Source organism: Enhydra lutris, unplaced genomic scaffold (genome assembly GCF_002288905.1).
Source record: "Enhydra lutris kenyoni isolate GAN:26980312 unplaced genomic scaffold, ASM228890v2 scaffoldscaffold19, whole genome shotgun sequence".
Lineage (NCBI taxonomy): Eukaryota > Metazoa > Chordata > Mammalia > Carnivora > Mustelidae > Enhydra > Enhydra lutris.
This window is the reverse complement of record NW_019154103.1, coordinates 38,442,103-38,468,617: the sequence shown is the minus strand read 5'-3', so window position 1 is coordinate 38,468,617 and position 26,515 is coordinate 38,442,103. Positions and strand designations below refer to the sequence as shown.

General features: G+C 44.6%; 1 protein-coding gene across 1 annotated transcript in view; it reads left to right on the top strand.

Moving 5' to 3' along the window:
- LOC111148449 (PR/SET domain 6) overlaps positions 1–26,515 on the top strand; it is a 100,781-nt gene that overhangs the window by 64,691 nt on the left and 9,575 nt on the right. Inside the window, exons 3-5 of the mRNA XM_022505001.1 lie at positions 5,171–5,298; positions 8,840–8,964; positions 20,306–20,648. Of these exons, the coding sequence (XP_022360709.1) occupies positions 5,171–5,298; positions 8,840–8,964; positions 20,306–20,648 (596 nt within the window). The remainder of the gene's footprint in view (positions 1–5,170; positions 5,299–8,839; positions 8,965–20,305; positions 20,649–26,515) is intronic.

The window sequence follows — 26,515 nt, the reverse complement described above, 5'->3', positions numbered from 1 at the left end:
CAGTAGATATTATTGGATTGAAAACTGCAAAAATCCCCTTAAAAAGGTAAGAATTAGCTTTCCCCCTTATCTCTCCAGTTCCATTGATAAAAGAGAAAAAGAGAAAGTGCAGACCGAAAACAATGGTTTTTAAAACAGCAACAACATCACCACCAAAGAAATCAGTGCCTGATAATGTAGTGATACGTATTACAAATATTTTCCTAGGAGGATAACTCAGATAGCATTTTTAACCTGGGGTAAGATAGCCTGCTTCTCTCTTTTAACAATACATGCAAAAACCAAACTACAAAGAAATAAATGCCTAGGTTTTCATATATTTTTCTCTTTGATTTTTTGGAAAAATAATCCAAAAAGCACAAAATATAATGTGTAAATGTCAGTATACAGGTCAGCAAAAAAGTAAGTGTTAAGATTTTGCCGTATTTGCTTCAGATTTTTTTTTTAAAGAAAAATGAAGCTTTTCAGATAAATTCCCTTTATTTTGTTTCCATTCCTTTTTTTCCCAAGGCCAGTGCTCTGATCAAGTTATCAGGAACCTTTCCAGTGTCTTTTCAGAATTTTACTCTATATGTAATTATTTACATGTATATTGCAATATGCTAGCATAAAATATGCTGTTGTTATTTTTTATACTTTGAAATGTTAACAAATGGTATCATATGTATCAGTCTGCACCCTGTTCTTCTTAATCGGCTGCTCTCTGTTCTTGATGTTTATCCGTATCAACCCGACCTGAATACAAACAGATCTCGTTCATTTTCTTTAAGTGTCTTATACTGTTGTATTGGATAATTAAAGCAAATTTTACTTTTCTTATGATGATGGATAGTTCAGTATTTCTCATTATTTACTATTGCAAACAATGCTACATGAATGCCCTTGGACTTGTCTCCTTGGGCACACATATGGGGGTTTCAGTGGAAAAGTTTCCTAGAAGTGATATTGCTGAGTCCTAGGATTTATGCGTCATCAGCTGTATTTTGATGTTGCCAAAGTGTTTTCCAACAAGACTGTGCTTTCTTACACTCCTTTTCAGCAAAGCTGGAGCTAGCTTGCTTGCTTGCATGCTTTCCTTCTTCCTTTTTCCTTTTTCTTTTTTTGGAGCTACCTTTCTAAAACCAATATGCCAGATATACTTACTATAGTTTTAAGAGTATTTTACTGCACGATTTTACGTTACATGAATTTACTGCACAATTTTTCGTTACATGAATTTCCCACACTTTCACCAGGTCATTTTTTTGGCCGCTTCAGAAAGAATGGAGCAGATACTAAAACTTTGGTTGTTTCATGGTCATTCAGAACAGAGCACAAAGTCTAAAGCAAAACTCTGCTTTATTTGAGTGTTCTTTCAGAATGAATCTTTCTCTTCATATAAATTTCACTCTCTTGCCTTCATTGTCACTGCTTAAATGAATCAAATTTCTATTTTTGTAGATCCTGAGAGGACTGTCTCAGCACTCTGTGCTTGGGTTTTGGTATTTTTCTGCTTATTTTAAATCTTTTGAAAGGAAATGAAAGGAAAATGAATGTTGGTGTCAGCATTAATTCATCTCCTTAAATTCCTTCAGTGTTTTAAGACCTACTAGGTATCTAATTTAAAATTTCATTTTAGTGTCACACAGATGTAGATGTTAACACAACCTCCAAAAACACCTTCCTGAACTTGAAATTGTTGCTCTAGCCTGCAACTTGCTGAAGCATTTCTTCACTTGAAGTTCCTTCCGTCTTGGAGGAAGAAAGTCAGCCCACGTCCAGTAGAATAGATGGATAGAGGTACCGTGTCCTTGTATGGTTCAGTTACTTGAGGAATTTCATGGTGGGGAGGAGTTGAGGGAGAGGAAGAGAGAGACTCTTAAGCAGGCTCTATGGTCAGCACGGAGCCTGATGTAACACTCGCTCTCACAACCCTGAGACCATGACCTGAGCTGAAATCAAGAGTCGGACACCTAACTGACTGAGCCACCCAGGCACCCCCACATTCCCCCTTTTTAAACACAGTGAACTCATAAATGGAAACAAAGTTGAACTGATGATAGAGAGTAATGATAAGGCCCAAATGAGTTCCTAGAGCTTTTCTGAGGAGATCATCCTTAGTTCCTGTTTAGGCTTACATTTCGGTATCCTGGTTTTCCCACTTTAATTCGTCTTCTACTGGAGAAATAAACAAGAAGTATCACCAGTACCTTCTGGCCCATTGTTTCTCCCCCAAAAAACACTGAGTTTAAATGTTAACTCTTAACAGCACGGACCAGAAAGGGTCCAGGATTGTCCTGAATCAGTCAAGTAGGCAGACATACATTTTTGGTCTCTCTAAATAACGTTGATAGGAGGTGCTGGTCTTGTTAGCACGATGAGCCCTGTTGAGGAAATGCCACACGCTATGAATATACATTGTTGGGACTTGATATTTTATGACGTTTATGTAGCTTTTATTTTGGCAGGGGAGCTTAGGTGAGATGGATGTGATCAGATTTGTGTTTTGAAAGATCTGTCTGGCTGCGGTGTAGAGACTTGGAGGGTGCAAGAGGGATACACTCGGAAAACATTTAGGAGGCAGATTCACCTGGATTTGGTGATGGCCAGGTGCTGGGGGCCAGGGGAGAAAAACCACATCGAGGTCGAATGAGTTGCCTCAACTCCGATTGGGTACACAGCTATGGGATCTAACTGAGCACCTGAGATTTTTGTCCCTGTTCTGTGTGAAATGGTGTAAAGTCAGTGAAGCCTCATGCCCTGTGCTGTGCTGTGTGATGCTTGGAAAACCCTGACAAATAGCCATCTACTTTCCCTCCGGCAGGTAGGAGGCGGGCAAAAATGGTTGGATTCCTGTAGTTACATAGTTGGGGGCGTGTAGGAAGAAACCCCTTTATATTCATTTTATATTCATTCAGGCCAACTGGCTAGTGTCATTTGTTTAGACGAGCCATCATTCATGGTAGCAGCCACTATAGCTAAAGGTTAGGGATGTTGTTGGTTTTTAAAAAATATTTATTTATTTGAGAGGGAGGGAAAGAGAGCAAGAGAGAGTGAGCACCCATGTAAGAATAGGGAGGGGGGAAGCAGGCTTCCCGCTGAGCAGGGAGCCTGAAGCGGGGCTCAATCCCAGGACCCTGGGATCATGACCTGAGCCGAAGGCAGGGGCTTAACTGACTGAGGCACCCAGGCGCCCCAAATGTTAAGAGTTTTACATGCTGTTGATGACATTAGCTGGAAGCACAAGGGAGAATTATACTTCTCAGAATGCTTTTTAATTATTTTCACCAGCAGCTCTCAAGGAAAGTTTGTTCATCAGGGAAGGATAGGGCAGAGGGCTGGGCCATCAACATTTTTGGCTCCATTTTAGATAAACATTGGTGTCTGAGGAACTGATGGCTTTTGTTCAATGTCGCATGGGCTGTCAACAGCAAACTCGGGGTTGAGGCTTTGAATCTTTTAGCTTCCTAAAAAGGACACAACAACAGTAAGCACAACAGAATAACTACCATGGGATTGAACCGAAATGCAAAGCCCATCGTTCGTTTCCTCAGGGAGCAGATGTATCCACCGTGTGAAATGATTCTGTTCTCTGCCATGATCCTCAGACCAGGAATTTAAAGAGGTCATTAATCTTAAATATAATATAATCTAGGAGTCTCTTTATTTGTCCTAGGCGACCTTAATTATCAGCTATGATCACGCTCACACACTACCCAGTTAAAGTTTCTCCAACAATTGCCTTCATTAGATTGATGTCTTTTATTTGGGGGGAGGGGGTTAGTGGAAAGGTTGGGAGTGGAGACAAATTAGTTGAAGAAAAGCAAAAGAAAAAAAAAAGCTGTTTAAAATGACTGGAGATAATAAAAGAAACTGTCATCACTAAGCCCTCTGGCCCCCAGAACAGAAATACTGAGCTAAATTAATATGAATGACACTAATAATTTTAGGGTCTACTGTAACCTGTGACAAGTCTGTCTGTAAGACGTATTCTCCTTGTCTGTTTGGAAGAGACTGGAAAGACCGATGAGAGGGTAAGAGACATGATTTGTCAGGATGCTTTGGGGAATACCCCAGCAGTTACCAGGATCCCCTCGCTGATTTTATTTGAAAAGGACCAGCCAAACTGTGGTCCTTCAGAGAACTGTACCCCTTCCTTCCTGGATGCCCCTAGGACTGGGAGTCCCTTCTGGAGTTGCTGTATTTATGGAAACCCCTCATTTCCCACTCATCGAGACCATATCTGCCAAGGTGCCCAGGGCTGACCTGGTTTCCAGAGGCGGAAGCCAGTTACCTTGGTGGTCAGTGCTGACTCTGGGGTCACGGGACTGATATTATGCAGGAGACTTTTTGTCCCATGCTCTTTGCCTGCTTTGAAGCAGATTTGATTTCCTTGAAAATGATCTTAAAAGCAAATTCGCATAAGGTGCCTTAAAGCAACCTCAGTGAAGACATTGAAACCCATACAGAGCAGTTAAATTTTTTTTTTCTTGCTCTTTTTGAGGGTCTCTCTCTCTCTTTTTGACAGTCCTCCTTATAGTTTCAGAACCTGACAGCTGAAGTCCCACATCCTCTGAGATGTGATAGTACATTTATTTCATCTGAATCGGGGTGGGAGGAATTGTTTTATTTTTGTTTTTTTGGTTTTGTGGGGTTTTTTTGTTGTTGTTGTTTTTGTTTTGTTTTTACCAGTTCTGTGTATTTCCATAATGCTCCACCTGCTTTCTGCTGGGTGTCACCGAGCCTGTCCAACCGATGGTCATTGCCTCCCGAAGACCGTCAAACAATTCCGTGTTTGAGCCTGGGGGCCTCCCATGTGGATGTTCCAGCCATGTCCGTGTGGCCTCTCCCTTCAGCTTGCTTTGTTTATCCAGCAGCTCATTACTTAAGAGTAGCCTGTCAAAATAGGTTTAAATATCCTTTGGGAAACATGGTCCCTCACATCCTTGAGATACCAGAAATATGTTGAATCCAGGGAAGATGGGCTTGATAAGAAAAACATGGTCGACTTGCATCACCCAAGAATATTTTCCCCGTTATTCCGGTTGAGTTTCCACAGGCTCTGATGAGCCCCCCACAAACCTACAGGCCCTCCGTTTCTGCGGCAGACACCTAAAGACACCGAGGGAAGCAGGGAAAATGATTGCTGATGATCCGTTCTAACTACTTGACCTTCTGACCTCTTCTCTAGATATATGACCAAGATGGGACACTACAGCACTTTATTGATGGTGGGGAGCCTAGTAAGTCGAGCTGGATGAGGTATATCCGATGTGCAAGGCACTGCGGAGAGCAGAATCTAACAGTAGTTCAGTACAGGTAAAGTATATCTTGATTTACCCCTTAACGGAGCTGCGGCCCTTCGGCTTGCATTGACAAATTCAGGCTTACTGCTGGTTGCGAAGAACCCCACAGAACCCTGCGGGGACGGGCAGGGATTTTTTTCCCCAGGTTTCTGAAGGCTTCCTAAGTTCTTGCAACAGTCATGTCATGAAAATTCAGGAATAAAGGTGTTTGTGGAAGGCCTCTTTCCCCTGGGTGCACGTGGTCAGGCTCCTTCCGTATCACCAACCCAGACATCCACCAGTGCCTCAGTGAGCCTGGAACCCCCCCCCCCCCCCGGTGTGGGGAGATCGCCCTTCCCCCATCCCCTAAGCAGACATAGGCTTGCACAGAAATTGAGCCCCAGACCCCTTGCAGCCCGTGCTCTGCAGACTTGCTGCCTCCGGAAACTCTCCTTCGCACAGAGGCGTGGGAAACCTAGCACGAGCGCCCACCCCGCCGGAGGGTTCCAGCGAGGCTGCTCTTCTCAAACTCTGGGGCTCCGCGGCAGGGGCTGAGCCGCCATCCCCTCTCCTGCTCCCTCGGAGGGTGCCAGAGCATTTGGCTTTGGCCCTTCGACTGGTCAGACTATGTTTCAGGGGATGAGGCAGTTGCAGAGTCTAGAGAAGCCCCGGTTATCCTGCGAAGGGTGTGCAGAGCCCAAAGCCGGGCAAGCGGAGGCGGGCCCGCCTCCCTCGTTTCCCAGAATCCCGTGGGCGGGGGAGGAGCCAGGTGGATTCCCGCCGCCCCTCGGTGCACCTGCCGGTCTGGCATCCCCACTTGGTGCTGGAGTCCAGACGGGAACCCAAAAACAGATCACAGAGGGGGAAACAAAGCCCTTTCCTCAAAATCCCTCGAAAACATGTGCCGGATAAATATATGACTTCAGTTATAAACAGCCGTGTTCCCTTAAGAATCAGAAGCAACCGTTTAGCTTTATTAGGCACCACAGACACATCAAAGCAGAAGGCCCTGTACTCGGCAACTTGGAGTCCTGCCTCTGGCTATTTATTTCCTTCCTTTCTTTTTTCTTTTTTAGTTTTTAAACATGAAGCCCTGATAAAGGAAAAGGAAAAAAAAAAAAAAAGAGGGAAGGGGGGGTGCTTTCCCCCCTTATAGGTTAAAGGCTGCACGGATCTGGCCGCCTCTCCGAAGGTCTCCAGTTCAAAAGGAACCCATTTGGGCAGCGTGTGACTCACTGCCTTGGTTTCTCGTGCAGTTAAAGTTCATTAAATAATGGTTTTGGTGCGAGAGTGCATGACGGTGTTCGGTTACACGGCCGTGTGCAGGCTGTTTCTGTCATGAAGCTTTGATGAAACTCGGAGCTAGAAAATGAGCAAATGCTGTGCTTGTACTCATTTGGGGAGGGATCATGGGCTGGCTCTGTCATGAGCACCCAGGGAGCCCTTGAGGCCAACACTGAATCGGGGGAAGCAAGAAGCCCCCAAGAGGAAGGTGGGCAAGTCAGTAAGTCAGTCACCTATCTGTCAGTCTTGAGTGGATTTTACAGCTCCCCCTCCCAGGACGGCGCTTAAACGTCTAGATCTCTCTGCTGATCTGTTTTCGATTACTTCGGATCGCTCTAAAACGAACTACAAAAACACAATTAAAAAAAAAAAAAAAAAAACCTGGCATCCATCACCAGTGACCACGTCCAAGAGTAAGAAAATAGAAAAGTTGGACCCTGAAGAGCCAGCTTCATTTTTATTGTACATGAATGTCCTCTTCACGAAGAGTCAGCTGGTTTAGATTCATTCTGTTATGATTTGTAATATCTAAATGGAATTTTCTTCAAAGCGCCCTTGATTGATTGACCCTTCGCTGAACGTTTTGTTTTTATTTTGAGGCTGACAATAATGTTTGTTGGCATGTGTTCTGCTTCGACTGTGTTGGGACGCCACGGAGCTATCTTTATGAGTCATCCAACCACAATACTAAATACATGTCAGCAAAGGAAATATTATCTGAAAAGGGAAAAATCCCTTTGAAGTGCTTCAACATGCAGAGATTTCTGCGAGCTTTGGAAGCTCTGCCCGCTTGTAAGGAACGGTGTACGCTTACACTTTTTTTTTTTTCTTCTCCTTCTTTTTTTTCCCCCTCTCGGCCTACTCAGTGCCTCACAAGACCACCCATCGCTCGAAAACAGTTCTGCTCTTTCAGCGGCAAAGTGTGTCATTTGGTTTTAGCACATTCATTTGCCGGGCGCTGTGTTTATATTAAGGGAAGCCAAACCGAGAGATGAAATGTTACAAGGGTGAAGTACAAAGTCGACTCAATTTTTCTCAAGTTAGGAGATGCCAGTGATTTATAGCTCGGCTCCAATTTTGATTTTTTTATGTAGCAGTGGAAAGAATTAATAAAATGCACAGCTCTCGGAGTTGCGGGAGGGAGGAAGGGTGTAGTGAGGTCCGGACGACTGGCTGGAGTTTTTGTCAGATATTCATAGAATGTTGGGAAAAACATTCTGCTTAGCTAGCAGTGCCCTCGTGAGACAGAATGGCAGCAAGGAAGGAAAATAACAAGATAAATGAAATTTTTGCAGCTGCGAGTAAAATATTGAGAATCTGCACTTTTTTATTGATCTTTATGATTCTATTGCCAAGAGCCACTTTGCGGTGACGAAATATGTTGACAAGTGCATATCTCACTGCCGTGAAAAATGTGGTGAAGGATTCGCCTGATGTCTGCAGTGTTATACAAGGAACAAATTGCCGTGCTACAGCCAATTCCTTACAGATAGGCTAAATTTAAGGCCCACCAACCCTAAACACTTTTATCTTGAACTTGAGGCTCGTATGTGTAGCCATTCTTCATGGAGGAAACTGGTCACGGTCTCCTCATTTTTTCTTTCTTTTTTTTTTAATCTGTGAGTTTTTCTTTACCGAAGCCGTTATGAAAAATGTTTATTTCTAGGTGCATTCACTCTATCATTTCGGAAGGTAATCTTTCAGCCAGAGTCAAGTGCTCCCCTTGTATTTATTGAATTTCCATTCATTCCCCGTAAGAGGGGTTCTCTTTTCTCTTGTATCAAACTTTAGGAGACAGGCAATGGGGAAGATTTTTTTTTTCAACCTCCCTCAGTCTTTTCGATCCCAAAGCTGCTTCATTTTACCGCAAATTTGGGGACTCACAATGCCGAGTGGCGGGAACATGTGTCATGCTTTTCCTTCAAATCAGAAATCAGTAGTATTAATTTATATAAGAGGGTGAGGCACCAGCGTCTGTGATTTGCCAAGAAACGGAATTTTCTCATTAGTGTGAGTTGGGATTTATTATTATTATTATTTTTAGTGAGCCCTAGCTTTCTGTTATCTATCTGTCTCTTCAGCCCCAGTGTTCTGTGGAGGGACATTGTGGAAATAAATTGTAAGGTGTTTATTGCTTTGGGGTGCAGGCTCTGCTTGGTTGCTGGGAATGATAAGGTGGGGTGTGCAGATTTTATTACAAACAAACTGTTTAGATGGAGCTGGGCAGAACTTTTTCGGGGCCGATAACAATGTACCTCTGACTAAGCTGGGTTTTCTTTTGTTTTGAATAGGTCGAATATATTCTACCGAGCCTGTATAGATATCCCCAGGGGCACCGAGCTTCTGGTGTGGTACAATGACAGCTATACGTCTTTCTTTGGGATCCCCTTACAATGCATTGCGCAGGATGAAAACTGTAAGAATTTATTTTAGCTCTGAATTCATCTCTCACAATACCTCTTTTTGAAAGCTAATGTCTTAAGAGCGTTGAGACTCCTGTCATATGGTTCGCTTTGATGCGTGTTGCAAATGTGCACGAGTCTGTTTCCTCGATTTCTCTTTCCCTCTGTTGTCCTCTGCTTTCTCACAGGGCGTCTAGACTTCCCACAGGCCCGTCCTTGCTTCACCTGTTGACGATTCCACAACCGTTGTCAGAGTTTTAAATGATCTCTGGCAGCAAGGTGAAGGCCTCTGGTGTTTTTTGAGTACCTACTATGTGTCTGGTTCCCTGCTTGCCTCCTAGTGGGGTGACCAGAGCAGCACAAGGTACATCTCCTGCTCTCAAGCGATGCACCGTCCGGCCAGAAGCACGCTATAGGCAAAAATGAAATAATGAGAAAACAGTGCTATGTAATGAGGAGAAAAAGCCCTCTGGTTAATGGGGCGTGCCTCCTCCTAAGTAGTCCTTGGAGTGAGAAACGGTAGCAAAAATTGTAGACCTATCCCTGAGGAATTTGTCTCCCTAAATGCCTTAGTCTAAAACAAACCACATAACGTTCTTCTATCTTTATGACCGTGGCCATCATTATCTCTAAAAAAAAATAATAATTTCTACCATCCAGGCAAATTCAAAACTTGAAGCCATTTCTACTCAAATTTGTATTTATGTTTTATCAATTTCGGGGAAAATATTTGAAGGTGATTTCCAGGATTTGGAAGAGAATGAGGTCATTCTGAGGGGTTTCCAGTGAGAAACACTGGTTTCGGTGATATCATTTTTCCCCCTTGGCCCCAAACTGCCAAGGGATAATTGTGATAAGCTAATAATTTGGGATTATGTAACAGAAAAAGATGGAGAGAGAACAGCTCTCTTGAACAAACCTCATTTTGAAAAAGCAGTGTTATTTTTCCTTTTCCACTAACTTTCTCCCTCACACACGCGCGCACGCAATCTAAAAACTAAAAAAGTGTTCGTGTTATTCCTGAGGAAAATGCGACAATTAGAGACATTTCTTTCCCACATTGTCCTTATGTTCTTTGTGAAAAAATAGAACCCTCAAAAAGCGTGTTCCTGTCAGCCTTCCCTTTCTCCTTTACCCTAACTCCAAACCAATCTCAGATCAAAGAAAGGAATCTTTGGACATTCAGTACCTTCCTCTTGCTTCTCAAGTTTCTACCAGAAAGTTCTTTTCTGCAGTCATGCTCTGAGGGAGTGTCTGAGGGAGTGCCTGTTTCCATGGAGGCAGATCTCAGTGTTGGACATGCGTGTGTGGTGGGTGTTAAATGCAGCTGTGCACACGTGCCCAGTACATGCCATGTCCCCACGTCTCCAGGCCCTTGCTGTCCTCACACTAGACCACAGTCCTTGTATGGAAAGACCCCAGTATCCGGCCCCCTGACCTGCTGACATGGGCCTATCTCCTGAACCTTGATGTACCCCCACCTTCTGGAGTATGGTATTGATCTGTAGGCATGTCCAAAATCCTGTAAGGTCTTCTGTTTCCTCTAACAAAACTCACTACATATCTGAAGACTGTATTATTATAGTCTTATGAGTTGTGTAATAAGTCTTACTTATTGTGGTGTGCATGTCCAGAAGTGTCTGAGATTAAGCCTGTCAAAGCCTCGAGCTCAGATGGACATTGCTCGGAGCCCAAGGATGTGTTCGTTCAGTGCTCAGGTGTTTATTGGACACCTGCAGTGGGCCTGTGTGTCTTTGTAGGTCCTACAGATACAGCAGCCAAGAATTCCTGCCCTCATGCAGCTTACATTCTAGTGGAGGGAGACAGATTAATACATGACTAAAGAAGTGGGTACATACATTGTTTGTTGGGTGGTAACGCTTTGTAGAGAGATGAAAGCAGAGAAGGGAGGAGGATGCCAGGAGTAGGGGGTTGTGGATTTCAGAGTGATCAGGGTAGGCCCCATTGGGAATGTGGTCTTGGGGTTGAGATCTGAGGAGGGGAAGGGTCAGCCACGTGTTGTTTGGAAGACGTGTGTTCCCGGTGGTGAGGTGAAAAGGGTAGAGGCCCCACGATAGGGATGTCCCCGGCCTGTTGGAACAGTGTTCCCAGGGTCAGCAAGGGTGTTTTGGAGCAAATGAGGTGAGAAGGTCACTTAGTTATCAGGTGGGGCATGAACAAGGACCCTCTGGCAGAAGCCTGGCTTTTCCTCAGTGTGGGCCATGCAAAGGGCGCTTACAGCAGACTTTAAGTTTTGAGCAGAAGAGTGCTGTGTTCCGGCTGCCATTGTTAAGAGGATGACTCTGGCCACTGATTGGAGACCAGACAGCAAGGCCTCGCGGTGGAGCAAGGAATCCAGTTCCAGGCTCTTGCAAGAATCCAGGGGGAGAGATGATGGTGGTGGTTTGGGCCAGTGTAGACATGGTGGAGGTGGTAAGAAGTGGTTGGATTCTGGATGCATTTTGAAAGTAAAGCCAACAGTGTTTGCTGACACCTTAGGTGCTGAATGAGAGAGAAAGGAGTCAAGGATCACTCTAGGGCTTTGGTCTGAGGAACCGGAAGGATGGAATGGCCACTTACTGAGTTATGAGGGAGAAATGGAAACCACCATGGAAATGACTTCTTGGGGAATGCATTTCTTACCCTTGATGTGATCTCTGAGGTGGAAGTCATACATTTGCAACCTTGCTTCCACCTCATGATGCTGTTACATAGGATCAGGCTGGAGGAATTGGGGGGTCTTGTGTGCCATTCACAGCCACCTGACAGTAGGTATTCAAGAGCATACCATCTGGTCCTTGGATTCAGTGCCGAAGTGCCAACAAAAGGGTATTTTCTGGAAACACCAGATGCTGTGCCTTTTAATCCTTCTCTCTCCTAGTCTCCGACTGCTTAAAGCACTCTTGAGGTTGCTGATTATTGAATTCCATTAACTCTCCCAGGGTTTCTGTTGTATGATTTAGCACCTGAAATCCTTGGAAGAAAAACTGAAAAACCGCAGCGGCTCAGAGTACTGTGGATTCAGGAGGCAGACCAAGCGGCTCTTTTGCGTGGAGTTCTGAGCTCAAAGTGAGGGTGGAGGGAAGTTTAAAGAAAATGAAGTCATTGATGAAAATGCTCCACGGTGACAATCCCCCGTTCCCCCTGAGGGTATTACAGGAATTTTATTTCAGTTCCTGTCTCCAAGTCATATATCTGTCATGTGATTGGCCATCCAAGAAACCGGCAGAAAGCTTCATCAGATAGCGTAGGGGAGATATATGACTTGAACTCTAAGATGGATTCTCATTCCACAGGATTCACAGAGAGAGCCGGGAATGCTTTATAATGTGGGTTCCTCCTTCTGCACACAGAAAATACTCGGTGTGATTTAAAAGCACAAATGTGTGAAAGGGCATGGACAGATACTTTAACAGATAGCCTTCCACAGCCCTAAGTAATTTAAATCATCTCAACTGGATTAGCAATTCTAAGACAATTTTTATCCCACTGAGCTAGCCACAAAATAAATCAGGTATCTTTAAAAAAGAGTCTTCTGGATACCAGAGACTTAGGTGACAAAATGCCTTAGCAGAGCCTCCTTGTCGGGCCACGGACTCGCACCAATTAATAAGCGCCTCCTGGAACAGTCTGGAGACTTTTGTCGCCATTATTTGAAGGGATGAAACATCTCCACCCCGTAGTTTCCTTTGTTAACAAAATGGTTACGTGGCCCAAGACACTCAAGGGAAACGTGATTTTACTTAGCGAATAATACTTCCTGAGCGTTTTCACGTCTTAAAAGATCATTTTCCTCCCGTGGTCCTTTCAATGACGCAAGTACACGTTTCCTCCTGAGCGGGTGCGGTGGGCTGAGGCTTGAGAGACCGTCCCCTCTGGGGGCGCCCGTGAAACGGTGGGCGCCCTTGAGGGCCCAGACAAGCCCCTGAAAGCCGCAGGGCCTCAAAGAGAAGGCAGCGTTTCACACAGACCTTGGGGCTCTGGAAGCAATTCCTCTGTTATTTTCTTTTTTAAAAAACCAGGGTTGTAAATGTAATAGAGCTCCAAGGAGAGAGCCGCTCCATCCACCGTGGGCCTTTCAGAAGAGCCCGAAGGAAAGCCTGTGTCGACAGATTGCCTCCGTGAGGAGGAACGAGGCTCCCCAGAGCTTCCGGTGGGGGATTAGCTCCCACCGAGTGTAAAGACCATAGTGTGTTCATATTCATTTCAGAGGAAATTAAAAAAAAAAAACAAAACAAAACAAAAAAACAAAAAAACGGAATAAATGTTCGACAAGTCTCCCTGCTGCTCTTTCTGCCTTGGCCTGTGACACCAAAGTAGCAGAATGTGGACCTCTTCGTCCCTGCGGCGGTTCCCACGCTGACATCAGCGCTGCCTCTTTCTCTCGATTGTGCAGAGTAGGAAACAAAAAGGGGTTCCTCTGCATAGGGCCCCTCACCCCTGCTGTCCGGCCGACAGGGAGGAGCTAGGCCCAGGCTCAGGTCTTATGTCTGGGAAGTTGGAGAAGCTTGCAGTATTGTTGGGTCGAGCCCTGGGATGAGGAGCACTGGGATGACAGGCTCAGGCCCTGTCCTCAAGTCTAGAAGAAGGCACGTGACCACACAGCAACACAGCAGACACAGTGCAGGAACCTGGTGATGCGGCTGTGGGCATGAGGCCGAGCTGAGGGGGATTGAGCCGGCGCTAGTATAGTTGGGAGGAGTCCAGGTTCTAGGCCCCTTGTGTACCGTGCGAAGTTGGGATTGCCCTTCTTCACTAAGTCCAAGGACTTTCCATCCCTGACTGAGGACCCGAAAAAGACTCCCCACCATCCAGGAAGCCAAGGAGCTGTCATCTCAGGCCGCTGGCAAGAACAGAGTGCTGCTCTCTGAAAACCAGTCCCGGCCCTTGCGGTGTTATGTGGCTGGATTTTGTACTACCTGCCGGCTATAGATACCTTGGGCCAATAAACAAACAAAGATCAGTCTGCAGAAACCTGTAGGGTGCTAGAAGAGGCGGAGAGAAGCCACCCCATAGGGATGCCTCTGTATCTGCAGGGACTCCCAGCAGAAGACGGCACCCCTGGAAAAGCACCCACAGCAAGAAATGACCAAAAAATGCAAGCAAATCCACTGTCCTGAAGGATTTGATCTCTCTGGGTGTTTGGGAATGCTGAGGTGTGCTACATAGATTGCAACCTTGTTATTAGTTCAAGGCACTCATTCCCCCAGTTTGTGGGAGAATAAGGGGCTGTCAGCTTGCAGATGAGTTTGTCTCCAAGAATTACCTTCTGCCTAAGAGAGCATCTCTGCCCTCAGCCGTGCTCCCCTTCCAATGTGGCCCATGTCCAGTGGCCGGTCGATGTGGGGGCTACTAAGGACTGCTTCACCTGTCCCAGAGCAGGAGAACTGGGAAGTACCTCCCTAGCTCCGGAGCTGTCCATCTCCTCCATGGACATGGTCTTCCTGCCCTCAGAACTGCAAATCTCCATTTCAGAGTCTTTTCCCCGGGGAACCAATTTAGGTATTCCCAGATTTGCATTTCAATCCAGATCTCTCTACTGAGCCCCATACACTTGTCTACTTATCTGTTCCACCTCTGCCTTTGGTGTCTCGCCAGAGTGTCCAGCTCAGCATGTACAACTGAAACCATTCTGCTTCTCCCCCAGTTCAGTAGCTCACCCCCATTCATCCAGTTCTTTCTAGAAACCCCAATACCTCACTCTCACTCACCCTTCTCTCCAGTCAGTTACAAAGCCCTGTTGATTGGATATTCTTAAGTGCACTTCTTTTCACCTCTTCTACCCCTCGGTCAATGTATCAGCTTTGGCACGGACCAGTGCAGTAGTCTCCAGCACGTCACATTTTCCTCAACGGCATCACAATGGCCCAAGTGAAGTCTCATTGATTTGCTTATTTTATTGTTTCAGCTCATTCATATGCTTTGTTGCTAGGGAATTTGGTTCCATAGATCAAAATCCAGAAAGTACTATGGACATATAAATCCCCTTAGAAGTCAGTTGATAGATAACCAGATCTTCTTCCAGACATTTGTGTGTGTGTGTGTGTGTGTGTGTGTGTGTGTGTGTGCCTACTGTATTAGATCATATTCTCCCTCACTTTCTCTGGCTCTCACTCTTTACCTTGCCCTTTTCTGCAGATAGTAACGTACTATATGCATTGTTCTGTACCTCACTTTTTCATGTAACAGTGTAGAGTGGTGATGCATTTAGAGCATAAATCTCATCTCACCTCATACCCTAATTTAAAACCCTTTCTTGGCTTGCCATTACTCTTATAATGAATCCGCAGTTCTTCAGTACAGTAGCCCATGGGCCATATAGAGTCTCCAGAAAGTATTTTGTGTGGCTCCCATCATGCTTGGCAGAATGAGAATTTGAGTGTTGTTGGACTGGCCATGCCCCATTCAGTTTGTTACAGACCCTACGTCCTCTCTTGAGCTCCTTCCCCGCTCAGCATCCACACAGACACTATGGCCAAGCTGCCCACATTTCATCTCCTTGCATTGTCTTTTTTTCTCCTTCCCACCTGATACCTGCCCGCACTATAGGACTCACATTCAAGGTCACTGCCTTAGGGAAGCTGCCCCTCACACTGCAGTTGTAGCCACAGAAGTAATACGCTTTCTAGGTACCTCTTTGCATCTCTCATAACATGTATCATGCTTGTGGCAACACATATACGTTGTTCCCATTTTGTTCTTTCTGAACCTGGGAGATGCCTTGCAATGAATGGTGATAGTTCACAGAGCAACCTGCAATTAATGGCATTTTAGATTTGATGAAACAGAGTAAGTACTTGTTTGTAAAGACTTGTTTGATATCTGTCTCTCTCACTGGAGTGTAAGTGGCCTGAGGCCAGGGGTTGGGGCTTCCTTATCGCTGGAACCCCGCAGCACCAGGGGTGTTAGGCACCAAGCAGACGCTCACTAGGTATTTGTGGGCTGAATGAATGGACGAAGGTTTTAGGGATTCTGCCTTTGCCGTTCCCAGTCTTTTCATTTGCCTGGGTTGGAGGAGTTCATGTTGTTCCTTGACACTAGATCCTTTAGGACTTTGAGAGTTTGCTCTCTACTTTCTCATCTTTGGTAGGCGGAAGAGACTGTACTAGCCGGGTGTGTCTTTGTGTAGAAAGCACTTCATTGTCAGGTCACTTTGGTTAGTCATCTCTGGGCGTCTTGCATTTGTCTGAATAGGCTGTCCCCTCTCTGATAAGGTCCTGTGTCTTGTTAATACTTTGAATTGTTGTAGGCAGCAGCGAGGCTGCCTTTCAGGAAGAACAGCTTTCAGTGTCCTTTAAGTCCTGCTTTAAAAAGCTATGCTTCGGTGCACCTGGGGCGCCTGGATGGATCAGTCAGTTAAGCATCTGCCTTTGGCTGAGGTCATGATGCCAGGGTCCTGGGATCCAGTCCCGAATTGGGCTCACTGCTCAGTGGGGAGCCTGCTTCTCCTTCTCTGCCTGCTGCTTCCCCTGTTTGTGTTCTCTCTCTTTCTCTGTCAAATAAATAAATAAAATCTTTTTAAAAATAAATAAAAATTGAAAAGCTATCCTCCCTCGATTTCTAGGGTCCTATGGAAATGTGTGGAGGCTCTGCAGGACAGTTTAGAGCTCAGATTCATTGCTATTGTTCCCGTCCTTACTTTTTCTTCTCTCTGCATTACATGCTCATTTCATTCAGCAGGATTTAATTGAGTCATACTTAGAGTAGAGGAGTGTATACCAAAAGGGGAGTAGTGTCTCATTGTTGCTACTTACAGTTTAAAAGCGTATTACCTCTGCTCTCAGGCATCACAGAGAAGGCAATAACGAGACAGGGCATAATTTAATTCCAGCCATCTGCACCATTATTGCCTGATACTATTACTACCTCGGATCCCATATATCCCAGATTATTATACAAACTGGTGTAAATTCTTCTTTATTACCATGTTGACATTGATCATTAAAGTTAAATTCATTTGCCCACCAATTCTCATGCTTCGTATAAAGGGGATGTGAACTTAACCATTTTTGAAAATTAATTTATTAGGTTATTTTTCAGGAGAGGTGAGAAGTCAGAATTTACAATCTGTACGTAAAGTCGCCTTTGCTTTAATTTCCCCCAAAGGCATTATATTCCTCTTCCCACGGCGAAGCTTCTGGCTGGTGACCCTGCTCTCGTGCGTGCTGGTGGTATCCTCATTTGACGATCTTTCCACCATGCCTTCCTGTTGGTCTGGTGCTTACCACCCTGCAAGAACTTCGAGTTGCCTGAAAATGTGTGGGTTCCCCTGTAATTTGTCGCTTCTGGCTTAGTTATAAACAGGCGACACAAAACGGGTTCTGCCCTGATATCTGATGATGCTGCTGTTACTTTTTGCTAGAAAAGGACTAAGCCCCTGTGTCAAATATCCCTCCTTACCTTTCAGTGCCGATTTCGAGAGTAGTAGCCTGTGTGCAATGTTTTTTTATTTTTGGAAGCCTAAAATGTGTGGACAGATTTCATATTGATTATACACTTTTGCCTCAGAGGTCAAAATTACACATAAATATTTACCTATAAGATAAAGATAGACACACATGAACGTGTACATGGGTGTGTAAAGGTGTATATATAGCATGTATGTGTATATGACATACATGTTTATAGGATATAGTTACACACACACACACACACACACAGAAAACCCTGTACTAGCCATAAAACGTTCCTTTTATTTTTGAAAAACAGCTGGTGAGCAGTGACAAGATTCAAGTGTGGCAAGAAAAAAAAATGCCTTGTAAGTTAGAAGGCTAAAGCTTCCAGCTCAGCTGTCTTTAACTGCCTGTGTGACCCTGGGCAGGTGCCAATATTGGACCTTCTGGGGCTTCAGCTTTTTTGATTCATAAGAAGAGAGGGTTGGTTTAGATCCGTGATTCTCAAACCTGATGGTCCATGAGAAGCACTTGGGGGAGTTTCTAAAAGTTCAGATGTCCAGGTCCTATCAAGAGAGTCCGATTGATTGATTGGTTGATTGATTTTTGACAGAGGGAGAGAGACAGAGAGAGAGAGGGAATACAAGAAGGGGGAGTGGGAGAGGGAGAAACAGACTCCTTGCTGAGCAGGGAGCCTGATGCAGGGCTCCATCCCAGCACTCTGGGATCATGACCTGAGCCAAAGGCAGACATCTAACCACTGAGCCACCCAGGCAGCCCTGATTTAATTTTTTTAAGAGCCTCTCCTGCGAGTATAAATGTGCATTCCGCTGCACAGACCCTAGGGTCTCCCCAGGTCTGCCAGTCTCTTGCTTTCTTTTCCCTTCCCAAGACAGGATGGGCCATGCTGCCAGGGCCCCATAAACAGAGCTGTTCCTTTTGGTGGATTTGTATCATAGCTGTATCATTGTATCATTGTATCATAGCTGATACAGCTGCATAGCTGTATCAAAATTCTACAGAACATTCTCTGGGTTGGAGAGTCCTTAATGGCAACACAGTATCCACTTGCTCTCCACTGAGAATGGCACCTCCCTGTCCACCCAAACACGGAGCCTCCTGGTGGTCACTGTCCACCACCATTCACTCTTTGCTGTTGAACTCGCTTGAGTTTGCATGCTACATAGGCATCTCTGTGATGGTCTGTGGCAGGGAAGGACAGAAGCCCCCAGGTCATCTGTATTCTTCCATGTGACCTTGAACCAGTGGTCCAGAGCCATGGTTTCCTTCCCACCCCCTGTCTTTTTGCCCTTTAACCTCTTCCAATTTTTTGGTCTTTGATTTTCTTCTCTTGCCCACCCTGTAACCTTTCATCTCTTTGACCCCTGAAATAACCAATAAATGCATGTTATCTATGCAGTAGTTACTTAAAACAAGAACCGTAGTTTCGAAGTGTGTTAGGTTCTGATCCCTTCTGCCCATGTGAGTTGACCAGCAAGTGCATGAGACAGATGATTAGTATCATAACAACTTAAAGAAAGAAACCGATTTCACCTCTCTTAGTCTCCCTTCCTCAGAAGTGTTTCTTACTTCTAGTTCTTTCCCCACCATTGCAGTCCACATCCATCTTCCCTCCTTCCAGTCTCTTCTCTACAGTGGTGGGAATGGTGGCTACCATTGATGGGAGGCCTTATGAGGGATGCTTTCTTTGTCTCATTTACATGTCCTAACAGGAGGTTTCAGGATGAACCCTGCACTCCTAGGGCACCACATCTGTGGCGTGGCAACCATGGCATTTTCTAAATACTGTCTAATGCATTGACTTAATCCTCAGGGTGACCCATTTTACGTTTCACCAAGGACAAAATTGGGGATTTTGACTTTCAGACTTGCCAGCCGTCCCAAGGCTGATATAGGTAGTGGAGTTAAGATAGGGGACATCTCAACCACTTCGCCATGCTCCTGTTACTTCTACTAGGATTCTTACTCCCACTGGCCTCCTTTTACAGATGGGGAAACTGAGGCATGGGGAGTTTTGTGGGTTTTTTTTAATAACTTACCTAAGATCACCAAGCTAACAGAAGGCAGAGTTAAGAGTTGAACCCTGGTCTTTCTGATTCCAAAACCCGAGTTGCCGGCACCCTACTCTGTTGCCCCACCCCCACTCTTACCTTAGTCGCTGCACCCTGTCTGTAGATCACACCTGACTCAAACCCACGCTGAACACTTTCCTTGCTTTTTTTTTTTTCTTGCACTTTCTGTACAGAAACACTGTGTGTCTGTTTCCTAGGTCTGACGTCTTTTATTTATTTGGACTTTAAGGAGCCTCCGAGATCTACTCCCTCTTATACCCCTTATTCCCACGGTGTTGAGAACCCATTCCTGCTTGGTCAGCCTGTCTCCATCACCATCCCACCAAGGTGCCAGACTTCTGTCTCCAGGTGTCTTTCACATTGCTGCCTTCATCTTTCACCCTGTGCTTCTGGAATGTTCTGTCCTGGCAAGGTCCAGTGGAAGGCCTGAAATCCCGAGGGCCTGGATCTCTACCTTCTCAGCATTGCTCACGTTTACCCTCTATGGGCAGCCACCCTTTCTCTCCCCCCCTGCTTTGCTGTTTTTTCCTTCCGAACGCCCTCTAAACCCAGAGGCAGTGTGGAGTCTCATCCTGTAGTCTTTATGCCTCCACCCGTAAGTGAACTCTGTGAGGCAAAGACAGCGTGCCAACCATCCTGAACGTATAGTATTTGCTAAATTAGTAGGCATTGAGGGAGCTAGGACTTTGCAGCAAGCCTACTTCCCCCACCCCCCTGAGGCAAAGAGTCTGTTCCTGTGTTACTTTGGAGTCCAGAAAAAATTTTAAAATCTTGATCTGTAGGAATGTTTTTTTTTTTAAGTGTGTGTTATTGTGTTTATTTTCAAGGCCAGCAAAACTGATCTTGTCACCCTCTTGCTGTTCTCCCAGTAAACGTGCCCTCGACGGTCATGGAGGCCATGTGCAGACAGGACGTCCTGCAGCCATTCAGCAAGAGCGGCAAGCTGCCCCCCTCCACCCAGCAGCGCTCCGTGGTCTTCCCACAGACTCCCTGCACCAGGAACTTCTCTCTCCTGGACAAGTCCGGGCCCATGGAATCAGGATTTAACCAGATCAACGTGAAAAACCAGCGAGTGCTCGCGAGCCCGACTTCCACCAGCCAGCTCCACTCAGAGTTCAGCGACTGGCATCTCTGGAAATGCGGCCAGTGCTTTAAGACTTTCACGCAGCGGATCCTCCTACAGATGCACGTGTGCACGCAGAACCCCGACAGGTAACTCCAACGCTCGCTGCTCCCCACACAGGGCGACCCCATGGTTTGTCTTCTGCCCGCCGGGCTCCGGGTGCCTCCTCTGGCCACACTGTGCCTGCGTGGGGCTATGGAGGGGCTGGGTAGGTGAGAACCCTGTGATGGGAGGTGTGCGCATTCTGGAAGGGCACAGATGAATGGTGGGGCCCCTGCTGGACTTTATTGTCGAGACGAGCTGTGGGTTATGGGGAGGACTCTGCTCTTGGTGTCCACACTGTTCTGCCCACGTCCAACGGGGAGCAAAGTAGATGGCGCACGCCTGAATATCATAGCTGGAAAAATGAGGTCAAGCTCATCAGAATCCTCTCTGTCTTCCTAAGATAATATAGCTGGCTGCTCTGCTTGCTGTCACGGGCATTTCAGGGTTCACCTCCAGTGTGCCGTGGGTATGAACTTAATTAAGTACTAAGAGGTAATGAATTGGAATTTTTTGCTTAGTACTATTTTTCTTCAGAGCATGCAAAGCCATAAATCCTGCAAAGCTGTCAAAAGGAAATACCTACTCGGCCAGTGATGTGGAGGAAAACAGATGCCACTTATTCAATAAACTAATATCCACACAGAAGAAAAATGTTGACTAGATACCTCAGAGTCAAAGTTGGTTTGAAAGTTTGTCAATAAAGAATTTTATGGCCATGAACTGAGGATGAAATTTAGCTGAACAAGTGAATTAAAATTTCAGGTGCTCTGACGAGTGGCACAGTAGATATAATGGAACTATTATTTATGAATCAGAACTGGTTTATTCGACAGTCTGGATAGCTGGGAGCGCAAAAGACAAAAATCAAAATAATTCAATAAGAAAGGAGTGTGTTTTCTCTCTCTCTCCTTCATGTCCTGTGAAAAATTTGATTAAACCCCAAATATCCAAGAATAGCCTTGAAAACGCACTTCGAATAGAAACGCTGGAAAGGATTTTTTGGAAGGAGGATGGGAGACTCAGAGGCAGGTCTTCTGAATTATTTTCTTAATTGGGCCACTGATTCATTTAAGTCACTTATACTCTCTGCCTTATTTTCTACGCCGGGCTATCCCCTCCCAGCCATGCAGAGTATAACAGCATCATAGAAAACTCAGCAGGGACACAGAGAGTGGAGGGGTTGCAGAGAGGGGATGGAGCTCTTCTAAAATAATAAAAAGAATCCCTTTTAGTGTACATAAGCACATACATTTATATGTGTGTATGTTTTAATTTATGCCATTCTAGAAACCACTTGCTTAAGCATCAGAGCATTGCTGTAATTAATGTTGAAATGGTTGCATGATGGGTGTTTAAGGCAGCTGGGTCTTTTTTTTTTTTTTTTTTTTAGGATTTTTATTTATTTGACTGAGAGAGAATTCACAAGCAGGGGGATCGGCAGGCAGAGGGAGAGGGAGAAGCAGGCTCCCCAGCTCCCCACTGAGCGGAGAGCCAGATCTGGGACTCAATTCCCTGGACCCTGAGATTGTGACCTGAGCTGAGGGCAGACGCTTAATCGACTGAGCCATCCAGGTGCCCCAAGCAGCTGGGTCTTTATAATCTTTTACTTCTGACAGGAGAGGCTCTAGTAAAAATATCACCAGATCCAAACATCTTAGTACTTTTTGGCTTTACAGAAGTTAGGAAAGTTTTGAAAATGTTTTCCTCACTCAGAAAGTGTTTTCTTTGAAAGTTCCTTTCTCCTGCAGGTGTACATAGAGCTTTAAGATCTATCTATCTAAAGTTTGCCATGCATTTTCATAGTTTTTTAAATATTAAAAGATGCATTAATTTGTGTGATCATCAACATTTTAATCGAGTGCATCCAGATGTGTTTGGATCTGCTGTTTGCACAGGTGCATTGTTGTCATAAAAACTGAACATGCAAAGTGAAATGAAATGATGGTTGGAAGTTTCTGGATACTGGAATCCAAAGCTTAGCTTTGAGTATGATACGATTTCATGCTGAATATCACATAAAACAATGAGAATAGGTCGCAGTAAATAGATACTGAAACAGACTATTTTGTCCAACCCCAATTACACTTAGAAAACCGTATGTGTATTATGGCTCAAGTCCCTAGGAAGTCTGTCCCATCAAATAATAGTATCATCATTTGCAAAGCATCTGTATAAACTGCCAGAAAAAATACCTGACAGATGGAGAAAACTTACCTATACAAAATGCATTTTGTATCTCGATAACACTGGTCAGTGCAGATTCTAAGCTAATTTAGAATTATTGGCAAAAGTCTGAACAGCGTGAGATTTCCATCCTGTGCGAGATCCTCATGGGCTTATTTGACTCAGATCCCCAAGTGTGGTGTGGCCAGCCTTCCCAGATAAGGTACAGTGGTGGGCGCTTGGTGCCCAGGTAGAAGGGCAGAGTGGGATCTAATAACTCAAGAGGTGGGTTTGTACTTCTCCCTTCCCTGAGCTTTGTTGCTCAACACTTAAAAAGTGGTCACCGTCATTCATGGATCAGTTGAATTCAAGATTTATGACTTCAAGAAATTAGGCCCTTTATAGGCAAAGTAGTAAGGTACATTGCTTGTTAGTCGTGTTGGGGAGATGCTTGAATTACTCCCATCGTATTCAAATTGATTATTGGAGGTAAGGGGCAAAGAGTGGGAGATACCCACTCCCCATGCACTTGTTTCTCTCTACGTATCCAATTTGCTTTTAGTGTGTAGGACTGGAAGAGCTCTTTTCTGTTCTAGACCCTAGAATGCTGTCTCGGAACTACCAAGTCTGGAAGCAAAAGACATTCTCCATAATACTTAACCACATGAGTGAATTGCTAAATAGGAGAAATATCCAGAACTAAATTGAGGCATCAGATTTCTATACGATGGTCCTGAAATTTGGAGCCTTTTCTCTTATACATGGGGAGAATTACAACTGCTGAATGTACGTATTTTCTTTAGGTATTGACTTCCTAAATGAGCTGGCTTTTCATCTTTAGCAGTTTGTGTCCATTCAGCAGTGACAAAGCTTAGCACGTGCCAGTCAGAGACCGTTTCCCCTCTGTTTGAAAAACTCAAACACTTTTATTTTGATAAGAATATCTTGCTAGCACCAGAGGCGAAAAAGAGAGACATCGAAGACAAAGTCAGAGGGTAAACAGGTTAGAGTTTCAAACAGGTCCAAATTTGAAACAGGCCCCTGAATCTGAGGTCCAAAAGATTTTTCACTCAACAGACGGAATATTTGGCCACGAAATCCAAGACATTTGAACCTTCATCAAAGAGACTGTATTTGTGAGTTTTTCCATGTGAGAGACCATCAAAAAGTCTCTGCCTTGATATAAAAGAAAAAGATCTGGGGACACCTAGGGTTGCCAGCATTACCATTTTTCATTACTACATTATTTACACTAAATGCAGAAAGAAATTTCAGTTGACCTGGCCAGGTAGGAATTAGCACTAAAGATAAAAACATGTCCAGGAGGGTCCGGGAACCACAGAGATGTTATTTCTTGCTTTTTTTCTGTTAGTATTAAACAGACCCCCAATTTTCTTCTTCCTTTTTCCCAAGTTATTGACTTTGTCTTTTCCTGAGTGAATTCAAAGGGAAGAAGCTGTTAGGTTGTAGATCCACCAAAATTTTACTTAGGGACTTCATAAACACTTGGGGTTTTTGCGTTAGCTTATGACCTAGCCTAGGATGGCTTAAATCCCTTTTGCTTGAACCAGGAGGTTAGAAATCCCTTTTCTCTTCTGTTTTTCTGCTGCAGAAACTTTCAGCAGTCCCACTGGGGGGACTCCAGAAAGGGGTAAGCAACGCCTTCAATCTCGGTGGATTATTTTCGGATGACCATGTCTTCTTTTTATTTTCAGCAGAAAGTGTCTTTATAATGCTTATCTTTATGTTGCGTCCTTTTCTTGTCTCCTTTTTGATTTTTGTGTGGCCCCTGTTTGCCTTTTAGCCTCCTGGGTGCCCCATCAGCTCCTCACATTTGTGCTGTGTTCAGTATCATCATCTGTGATTGGTTTGGTGGTACCAGAGGGCAAGACGACCCTCGAAGGTGCTGTTTGGTAGGAGGAGCCTGGAGATAATCCATCACCATCCCCACAATCGTTTCTTAGCAATGCGTCTGTGTTCCTGTGTTCCACTGTCCTCCCCCAACCTTCCACATCCCTCCCCCCCAATCCCAAGTGGGAAGCTTCTCTTCTTTCTAGGGTTCCATGTTCTCCAGGTCCTTTGGCTCTGTACTCTTGTTGCTTCCCTGAAATCTTTCCTCCTTCCGTAGACGTGCATTCTTTTCTCCCTCCTCACAGCCAGCAGTGACCTAAGAAGTGCTCCCTTTGAAGTCCTGTGAGATTTGCATGAGGGCGGACTTGACTTGGGGCAGAGGCAGAATGTGGGCCCAGCTGAACAACTTTTGTCCTGGAGGCTTCTGTTGCCATAAACGAAAAGTCAAAAGATTAATATTTGAAACCAAACCACACTTAATTTTGTTAAATGTTTCATCCTTTCTGCTCTGTGTACACCAGACCAATTACAGACTAAAAGCAAATGAATTGCACATTGTCCTGGAGGGGAATCTTGGGGAGGGTTAGTGCCAGTCACAGAGAGCGCCAGGGGATGTACAAAATTGTCTCGCCACTTTCTGTCTGCTTAAAAATGAACCCACAGTGATAAATGTTCACTAGGTCAACCCAGGCTTTGTCGGTTTTGTAGTTTTTTTTTTTTTTTTTTTTTTATTATTGAGTATGGGACACCTTCTCGTTTTCCACGAAGCCTTGATATTTCTGTGTTGACACTAGTCACACACAAAGCTAGGTAAATTGAAAATCATCAAAATTAAGTAATTAATTTCTCATGTCATGAACTGTGGCCATGAACCATGGAGCTCTTGGCTTCCATATTGGATAGCGTAGACACAGAACATTTCCAGCATCAGACAACAGTGCTAGATGTCTCAAGTAATAAAAAAGCCATGAGCTTCTTCTGGTTTTGAGATGTCATCCCTGTGTGAGGAATGCTGTTTGCATTTCTTTTGAGAATAATGAAATGTCTGTGGAGGAAGACTTGGGGAGAATCAGAGTGCTTAAGGAAGGAGAATCCCATTGAGCTGTGAACCTGGAAGGAGAAGAGCCAAACACAGCCCTCCATGATGTCAGTCGTCCTGAGCTCCTGATGGCAGGGAGGAAGAACTCTGGAGTTGAAATGGATTGTATCTACCGTTTAGTAACGATTGCTGGATTGCCGTTTGGCCAGACCTTGACAAGTTAACGAGAGTGTTAGTCATCAGAATAAAAAGCTGAGTAATGGCAAGGAATTCCATGCCCTTCAGGTGTACATTGTGAGTCTTAACCCCTGTGGCCATTTTTTCCAAAGAAGATTCCATAGTGGTGATAGTTTTTTCCGAGCCCTGCCCTCAGTCTTGGGAGAATTCATTTTGTCTTGAATGTAGGCCTTTGTCTTTACATGAAGCCCAACAATGCAGTCCGTGTCAAAATTACTTTTGGATTGTTTCCTTTTATTCATTTTTTAGGAAATAGTAAAAATCCAGGGAAAGAAGGAATCTTGTCTACTTGCTGGATGGCTTCTGTAGTTTCTGAAGGCCGACTTTCTGTAGATTTCTAGGCTGAGAGAGAGACAAGCTGTTATTACAGTGCCAGCTAGAGTATACGTTTTAGTTCTGAATTGTACCTAAAGTCAGCTTCTGCTAAGGCGAATGTAACCATTTGGTATAAAATCTTATTCTTCAAGGTGCCCAAGGATGAAAGTATATCACTTTGTTTCTTGAGATCAGTTAAAGTAAGGCTTAGTTCTACATTTTGGTACTAGATTTTCTTGTTGCCTTGAATTCTCAGATGTTTACTAAGTAAGTTTAAATGGTTTGTATTCTAATGAGCATGAACAT